The sequence below is a fragment of the Salmo salar genome, chromosome ssa28 (assembly GCF_905237065.1).
Source record: "Salmo salar chromosome ssa28, Ssal_v3.1, whole genome shotgun sequence".
NCBI classification, from domain to species: Eukaryota; Metazoa; Chordata; class Actinopteri; order Salmoniformes; family Salmonidae; genus Salmo; species Salmo salar.
Window position 1 is genome coordinate 28,898,530 of NC_059469.1, and position 9,439 is coordinate 28,907,968.

A 9,439-nucleotide genomic window follows, 5' to 3' on the forward strand; every position below is an offset into this window, starting at 1 on the left:
GATCAACACAAGACAGCAATAGAGGTGCCTGGCCTGGGGAACATACATATTCTATGCAGTTTGTCTTAATGGGGAACTGCTAGGAATGTAGAAGGCGGTTTAGCCCAAGCTACACTGTGTTTTTAGCAGGTGGCCCAACAAGTTATGTAGTGCAGTAGCAGTGTTGGATTTCTCAGTGAAGAAACTGAAGTGTCATTTCCTGAGAAAAGATAAAAGCACCCGATAAACCCACTTCCTGTTCCATCTCACATCTACGACTACGCATTGGCTGAAAATAAACATTCATACACCTACACGTCACCTTTTCAAAACAAGATCTTAACGAGATCAATTAACAAGACAGAGATCAATCATCCGAATCTAGAGTACGCTGTAAAAAAAATCTATGTGGCCCAACTCAAGTTCTTTAAGTAACTAGTTCCACAGACTTTTTGAGTTTACTCAACATTCTGGAGAAGTGTTGGTCCTCTGTAGCTCAGTTGGTAGAGCATGGCACTACAATATACACTGCTCAAAAAAATAAAGGGAACACTTAAACAACACAATGTAACTCCAAGTCAATCACACTTCTGTGAAATCAAACTGTCCACTTAGGAAGCAACACTGATTGACAATAAATTTCACATGTTGTTGTGCAAATGGAATAGACAACAGGTGGAAATTATAGGCAATTAGCAAGACACCCCCAATAAAGGAGTGGTTCTGCAGGTGGGGACCACAGACAACTTCTCAGTTCCTATGCTTCCTGGCTGATGTTTTGGTCACTTTTGAATGCTGGCGGATGCTTTCACTCTAGTGGTAGCATGAGACGGAGTCTACAACCCACACAAGTGGCTCAGGTAGTGCAGCTCATCCAGGATGGCACATCAATGCGAGCTGTGGCAAGAAGGTTTGCTGTGTCTGTCAGCGTAGTGTCCAGAGCATGGAGGCGCTACCAGGAGACAGGCCAGTACATCAGGAGACGTGGAAGAGGCCGTAGGAGGGCAACAACCCAGCAGCAGGACCGCTACCTCTGCCTTTGTGCAAGGAGGAGCAGGAGGAGCACTGCCAGAGCCCTGCAAAATGACCTCTAGCAGGCCACAAATGTGCATGTGTCTGCTCAAACGGTCAGAAACAGACTCCATGAGGGTGGTATGAGGGCCCGACGTCCACAGGTGGGGCTTGTGCTTACAGCCCAACACCGTGCAGGACATTTGGCATTTGCCAGAGAACACCAAGATTGGCAAATTCGCCACTGGCGCCCTCTGCTCTTCACAGATGAAAGCAGGTTCACACTGAGCACGTGACAGACGTGACAGAGTCTGGAGACACCGTGGAGAACGTTCTGCTGCCTGCAACATCCTCCAGCATGACCGGTTTGGCGGTGGGTCAGTCATGGTGTGGGGTGGCATTTCTTTGGGGGGCCGCACAGCCCTCCATGTGCTTGCCAGAGGTAGCCTGACTGCCATTAGGTACCGAGATGAGATCCTCAGACCCCTTGTGAGACCATATGCTGGTGCGGTTGGCCCTGGGTTCCTCCTAATGCAAGACAATGCTAGACCTCATGTGGCTGGAGTGTGTCAGCAGTTCCTGCAAGAGGAAGGCATTGATGCTGTGGACTGGCCTGCCCGTTCCCCAGACCTGAATCCAATTGAGCACATCTGGGACATCATGTCTTGCTCCATCCACCAACGCCACGTTGCACCACAGACTGTCCAGGAGTTGGCGGATGCTTTAGTCCAGGTCTGGGAAGAGATCCCTCAGGAGACCATCCGCCACTTCATCAGGAGCATGCCCAGGCATTGTAGGGAGGTCATACAGGCACGTGGAAGCCACACACACTACTGAGCCTCATTTTGACTTGTTTTAAGGACATTACATCAAAGTTGGATCAGCCTGTAGTGTGGTTTTCCACTTTAATTTTGAGTGTGACTCCAAATCCAGACCTCCATGGGTTAATAAATTGGATTTCCATTGATTATTTTTGTGTGATTTTGTTGTCAGCACATTCAACTATTTAAAGAAAAAAGTATTTAATAAGATTATTTCTTCCATTCAGATCTAGGATGTGTTGTTTAAGTGTTCCCTTTATTTTTTGAGCAATGTAGTATAATACAACTTGCTGAAAGGCACACTGGGAAATGTGTTAATAAGACATGTATTTTAAGCCAACACAGTATTTTAAGTTGCAAAGCTCAGCAAACAACATTTTTCAAATTTAACTGACATTGACCAATACTCTTTCATTAATGTACATATAATTTCTATTAAGTGTTTACATTGTCAGATCCATCTAATTCTAATATTCTCACTCTTGTGTATTTTGAGTACGGTTTGAAATGCACTTTTCTTCCACGATGTGTGGTGTTTTCTAGCAGTAATTTGTTTGGTCGATGCCGACCACATCCAAGACAGTGACTAACCACACCCCAACATTTCGCCTGTTACCAATTTTTATTTAACCTTTATTTAACTAGGCAAATCAGTCAACACATTTTTATTTACAATGACGGCCTACCAAAAGGCCTCTTGCGGGGATTAAAAAAATTGATAATTACAGCATAAATATAGGACAAAACACACACAACAAGAGAGACAACACAACACTACATAAAGAAAGACCTACGACAACATAGCAAGGCAGCAACACATGACAACACAGCATGGTAGCAACACAACATGGTAGCAGCACAAAACGTGTTACAAATATTGTTGGGCACAGACAACAGCACAAAGGGGCAAAAAGGTAGAGACAACAATACATCACACAAAGCAGCCACAACTGTCAGTAAGAGTGTCCATGATTGAGTCTTTGAATTAAGAGATTGAGATAAAACTGTCCAGTTTGAGTGTTTGTTGCAGCTCGTTCCAGTCGCTAGTTGCAGTGAACTGAAAAGAGGAGCGACCCAGGGATGTGTGCGCTTTGGGGACCTTTAATAGAATGTGACTGGCAGAACGGGTGTTGTATGTGGAGGATGAGGGCTGCTTAGATATAAAGTATGCATACAGTCACTTTAACAATACATAGAATTTTCATAATATCTTCAAAATTCTTGAGAAATTAGTCAAAGGTAATCAAATGTGAAATACTGCTCATTCATTTGCTGAAAATTCCCTTCAGCAAATTAATGGAGGGGACAATGATAAGCCATTGGAGAGATGTTATAGCATACCATGTCTCCAAACTCAGAGAGACTAAGTGTTTTACGTTTTAGATCTTATTTGTTCATCTCGGACTTCCTCGATTGGATTTTGGCTATTTATTGGGCCAAAGCTTGATTCAAATTAGGCTATGTGTCATTTTCTATCAATATATGATGGTCTATTGAAGTTTTACAGTGTGACTAACAATTTGTATATCCGTGGAATTTCCAGATTAAGCTACTGTGTTTATCCTTTTCTGTTGTTGTTACAAATTAAATGCGCTGAATGTAGGCATGCCAGATATGCAAGACAAGAACTTTCCATTGCGGATGTTAAACTTCTTGCTAAAACGTTTGGTTTCAGGAAACAATGACGCATAAATGGGCAGGGTTTAGGGGTATTCAACAGTGCGATTAGGTGTATTTTCAGAATATTCACACACAAAGGTTATTCTTAAAGCATATATTGTCGTCTCCTCATTCCAGCAAAAAATAATGAAGGGACTACTGAATTCGAAGATCTGTCTGACACTGGCTGTCATCTTCTTTCTCGCTGATAACGGACATGGTAAGTTTTAAAATAAATAGTAGGCTATATCACCTTTTTGCTTTAGCCACATATAGGATACTAGAACATTTAACTATTGAGAAAAGTAATTAGGGATAGTTAAGGATTTTTAACAATAACATTAAAGTTGATTAATTCGTATTGATACATTTATCCGCGCGTCTGCTATCAAGTTGATGTCTTCTGGCACGCTTGACAAAATAGCCTATAGGTTACTGACTATTTTGTTTGAATTGGTCTGTATTTTCTGACAGGAGGACACGTTTTACTACCAGAATAGAGTACGAGTAAGAAAAAGGTTGAGGCCCCACAAGTTAGAACAATGCACATGTTGCTCATAACTTTAAGCTGCCATTTATAAAATGGGTGGTTGCATAAGTGAAAGTGTAATTTGATCATAGTATTGACATAGTCTATCGTAGGCAGAGATCATACTGTGAAGACATTTTAATGCCTTATAATAATAATAATAATATAGGCTATATGTGTAAATGCAGAGTAGCCACTGTTTGTAAGTCCCGTAAGTCCCGTGTGGCTCAGTTGGCAGAGCACAGTGTTTGCTACGCCAGCGCTGTGGGTTCGATTCCCACGGGGGACCAGTACGGGGAAAAGAAATGTATGAAATGTATACATTCACTACTGTAAGTCACTCTGGATAAGAGCGTCTGCTAAATAACGTAAATGTTTGTGTGAACAAGGTATTTCTTGGTTTTCTGTAAAAAAAAAAATCTAAATAAGTAGGCCTATATCCATTCTGCCCAACAAAAACTAAAGCTATACGCTACCTCTTTTGTTTGTTCGTTTTTTCTAAAGGGAAAATGTACTCACAGATTGCAAGAACAAGTTTACTAGCAAGAAATGGGAAAGTGTCTCACAGTTGGAGTGCTGCTTAGGTCCCCTTCAGAGTGGGAGTGCTGATCAGGTCCTCTCTGTCCATTATAATCTTAAAGGCAAAACGGATCCCAAATCAACACCCCTACTCCGACACGCTTGGTACATACAGACCAAAAATAGTTTAGAGTACATGTTTTTGGAAAGTTGTCAAAATATACTCCCAAAACAAGTTGTTTTATACTGTTACATCATTTTTGTTGGGCAGGATGAATGGTGGCAAGCACACTTGTTCATATCAAAACTCCCAGACTCCTCTTACAGGCTGACTACACTGCTCGCGTCGCGAAATCTATGTTATTCAATTATTGCACCCACACTGCTCGCGCGCGCCAACTAGCGTCTGTGTTGCCAAGGGCTAAAATAGAAATCAGTTCTATTTCTGACGCAGATCGCGCTTCAGAGTTTTGATATTTTAACCTGCGTGTCGGTGATCGCGTTTGGTGTGGGGGGGACAAAATAAATGTATGTACGATGGCGCACGCGTGCAGCCGGTTTGGGTTCCGTGTTAGGGATGGGGGCTACCTTGACTTGTTCCTAAACCATTCCAAGGCCCTTTGAAGTCTTTTCAGCCCTATTGATTATTCCCGGGCATTATAAATCAGCATCCAGATACATATAACTGCCAAAATAAAGGAAACACCAATATAAAGTGTGTTAGTAGGGCATTGGACCACCACGAGCCAGAACAGATTCAATGTATCTTGGCATAGATTCTACAATTGTCTGGAACTCTATTGGTGGGATTTGACACCATTCTTTTACGAGAAATTCCATAATTTGATGTTTTGTTAATGGTGGTGGAAAACGCTGTCTCAGGCGCCGTTCCAGAATGTCTTAATGTTCTGTATTATATCATGTTTAATGTTTTGTGTGGACCCCAGGAAGAGTAGCTGCTGCTTTCGCAACAGCTAACAGGGATCCTAATCAAATTCCAATGTTTAAAAGCATACATTTCATATCTCATATTCAATAGGAATATTGTTGACAAATGATCCTTTGTCACAAATGAGTTATGTTTATATATTGTCATTCCTTTATGAAACACAGGGGCTCCAGCAAAAGGCAGATATATGTGGGTTAAATGCAATCCGGACACCAAGAATGCCAACTGTGCGACACAGAGGGGTCCCTTGATGGACTTGCCCGGGCCTCCTGACAGACTCCCTTCAATTGCCGTAAAGGATATGTAAGTATATGTCATCATCACAGATCAATTTGTCAGGAGACCAAGGCTCTATGGGCTAATGACTTTCAGAATTGAACAGACTGTGACAGAATTGTTCAAATGTTAACTCCTTTGCGCCATTGCTTTTGATGAGCGATGTCCCCATAAAGGATTGCAATAACGGACATTGACAAATTGTGTCACAAGCCCCGACTTAAGCAGTAACATTTCCAAAATCTTTTCAAAAAAATCTCTTCACAATTTCCTGTAGGAAATGTTATTAATTACAGAATCAGCCTGGTAGGTGTGTACTGTGACTTGAATGGCTTCTGATATTCGGTCTTATTCCGAGAGCGATGGTAGCATACAGAAAGCGAGCACTTTGATGACTTCTTATTAGTATAAACTACACACTGTGGGCCTACTCTTTGGTTCTAGATTATCCTGCTGAAAGATCAGTGTTAAAACTATGACCTATATGGTTTAAATTATCTGATTATATATGTGCGATTTCTGCAGTCATTATATTACGACAGACAGAAGATAACAATATCCACTCAGCTCTGTTAAACTCTCTGTTCAACGTTTTCACTATTGAGGAAGCTAAACATTTGCTATCATATGGTCTAAGACACCACTTCCCCTCTAGTGGTCAAAATCCTCAGCAAGACATTGTATCAGTTAGAAAAACACCAAGACCCAAAAGGGTTGAATCTCACAAAACCCTCTTCCTTATACTGTTGTTTGCAGAAAAAGTTATTATCGTTATAAATTCCCTGTTACCATGATGAAATATAAAAACCTGCCTTATACGACAATAAAGTACAATGGCAAAAAGTCAGAAATATAATGTTTAATTATGGATTTTGTGTATAAAACTTGTTAAAAGTACCATGCAAACAGAAGCTTCAGTATTTTAATAAAACCTGTGTAGTAATGATGTTATTATGTTAGTAACAACACTATTTTATGCAATTACAAAGCATTTCCTAAATAATTACTATGTAACAACATATGAATCCAATATAGTGACTGGAGTAAGAGTTTCTTCACAGGTATCAGAGCAACTTTGTAAAGTTTTACAAATGATTCATCTACATGTGGTTATTTTCGCATTCACTTAAAAGTAGACTATGTAGAAATCGCTCTGCCATTTCCTGGTTGCTAAAATTCTAATAGTTCGCCTCATTTCAGTTTATGTGACAAAACAAGCAGGTATAGTGTAGAGAATCATTGTATACTCTAAACCGCTGTGAAATATATTTTCCATAACCAAAAATATTGTATTTTCAACTGGTGTACAAAACCAAAAGTAAAAGACACAAAAATGAAACTTAAGAGCATAGAAATAATGCACATAAAACATATCTACTGCTTCTTAGACTTGCTGTCAATGAGAATGACAGCTCTATAACACACATTTCTATGTCAATTTGGTCACTCGCCCAAAATGTTACATAATGCTGCTTTAAGTTGATAAAATAAAAGATTGGACACTGTTTCAACAATATATTCTCTGCCAAGAACGGTTATAGAGTTATCATACACTCAGCCTTTCTCGCTAAACGTTTTGTGACTTCAACTTAATACGATCTAAGGCTCTCAGACAAACAAAGCAGGGAGGATGGGAGACTCCCAGGCCTGCTCTGTAGTGAAAAATCTCAGGAAGAGCTCAGAGGATGTAGACTGTAATGGCTAACGATACTGTGCTTCTGTTTTTCTTCCAGAGTGCCGGAAGAGGCTGGCTCAGAGCCGGAGGAACAGTCAGGCGAGGGTTCTGCCACAGGAATCCTTTTCACTGAGCAGGGCTCTGGCGATCAGTTGGGCAGCACAGATTTGGATGGGATTGACTACCCTGGCTCTGTCTTTCCACCGAATATTAACATGGATCATGCTCTGCCTCCTGCACAGGAATTGAAAGAGGATCACCTGTTCCTGTAGCCTGCCAGAATGCTAAATATTGAAATTGTGATGTCAATCCGGTTGTGTAAAATACATTTTGCAAACTCTCATGATTACATGAGCACCTTAAAACGTAATTTCCATTTGAATTATTGTATTTTCTGGTCTGCATCTTGTGAAAGTAGTAGTACCATGCTATTTGACCCAGGTATTGATGCTTGGCTGTGTAATATTGCGTTTAGGTAACTGAAGTGTTGGCAATGTAAGTGGTTATAGCATCATTTACACAATTTAGTTATTTCCCATGGAACCAAAGAGATCAAATTAATCGCTTTTTTGTGTTTTTTTATTTTTAATACCTGCCAAGAATGTAATTCATTCGATTTAACCAGTAGCCTTTATTTTTGAGCTCAGCAAATTATATTTTTCATACGGTTTTAAAACATGTCGTTTTTTGGGGGATATTGTGCTTTTATTGTTTTCTTTTGCAATGAAATCTATAAGATACTATATCCTATATACTATAAGATACTATAAGATACTGGTCTTTCCCTCTTCAAATATTGTCAAACATAATACTTTATTCAGAATTTCCACAATTGTCACAATTTGATATTATATCATTCCGCACTCATATTTTTTGGGAAGATTTAAATAAACATGTTTTTATCATCCAATGGTATTTGAACCATAACCTATTTTAGGATATGGGATTAGGCTTCTTTAGTGGACATGAGTTGGGCTCATGGTCTCGTGATCAGGTCCCACTGGGCACACACTGGTTGAATCAATGTTGTATCAACGTAATTTGTCAATGTATTGTGACATAGAATCAATGTGGAAAATACAATGGATTTGAAAAAAGTCATCAATCAGTACTGCTTTCATCTCATTTCAACCAGCGTTGTAAACATTGAAATAGGGGTAAGACTTCAACTTAAATACATTGACTTAACCTTACTAACAGGTTGTTACATCAATCTAATTTCAACATAATCATCAGAATTATATATACGTTGAAATTGCGTTGAAAATTCCACATAGAAACTTTGTTCGTAGCCTAATGCTAAACTCCTGAATGGCGCAGCGTTAAAAGGCACTGCATCTCAGTGCAAGCGGCATCACTACAGTACCTGGTTTGAATCCAGGCTGTATCACATCCGGCCATGATTGGGAGTCCCATAGGGTGGTGCCCAATTGGCCCAGCGGCGTCGGGGTTTGGCCAGAGTAGGCCGTCATTGTAAATAAGAACGTTTTCTTAACTGACTTGCCTAGTTAAATAAAGGTTAAATTAAAAAAAATCCTAAAATGTAAAATTCAGTACAAAGGTAACTGACAAAATAAAGGAAACACTTGCGTAAATGAGGGTTCTGGTGGCTTTGTTATGGTGTGGGGTGCATTTTCCTGGCATGGTTTAGGTTCACTTAACCCCTTAGAGGGAGAGGTAACCTCCAATAAATATACAGCCATTGTTTGAGTGATGACCTTGAACCTATGGTGAATCATTTCTATCCTAATGGCCCTATTAAGACACTTTATGTTGGTGTTTCCATTATTTTGGCAGTTACCTATATATTGGGTGGTTGAAATTATGCAGAACTTCCTCTTATTTGACCTTGTTTCAATGTTGATAGCAAAATAGTAAGTTTGAACTGTTTTAGCTATAAGCTATTATAACCCCATTCCTGAAAGCTAAGACTCTCTGGAACATGGATGTGCCTTCTGATCCCCTCTAAGATGATCACAGGCCACGCAGGACCAGTTACATGCTGACCACACTGCCCATGT

At 40.0% G+C, this 9,439-nt stretch overlaps 1 protein-coding gene across 2 annotated transcripts; it reads left to right on the top strand.

Annotated features, from left to right (window-relative positions):
• The first annotated feature begins 3,384 nt into the window (after positions 1-3,384).
• srgn (serglycin) lies at positions 3,385-8,519 on the top strand. Of its 2 annotated transcripts, none has more exons than XM_014180120.2 (3): positions 3,385-3,690; positions 5,632-5,770; positions 7,477-8,519. In XM_014180120.2, the coding sequence occupies exons 1-3, from the start codon at positions 3,618-3,620 to the stop codon at positions 7,688-7,690; spliced, it is 426 nt and encodes a 141-aa protein (XP_014035595.1). In that variant the 5' UTR covers positions 3,385-3,617; the 3' UTR covers positions 7,691-8,519.
• The last annotated feature ends 920 nt before the right edge of the window (positions 8,520-9,439 follow it).

Excerpts from the sequence above, each read along its gene's own strand:
- srgn (XM_014180120.2), top strand. The coding sequence starts at position 3,618 with ATGAAGGGACTACTGAATTCGAAGATCTGTCTGACACTGGCTGTCATC. Across the intron at positions 3,691-5,631 it reads TCTCGCTGATAACGGACATG|GGGCTCCAGCAAAAGGCAGA; the intron begins GTAAGTTTTAAA and ends TATGAAACACAG. Across the intron at positions 5,771-7,476 it reads TCAATTGCCGTAAAGGATAT|AGTGCCGGAAGAGGCTGGCT; the intron begins GTAAGTATATGT and ends TTTTTCTTCCAG.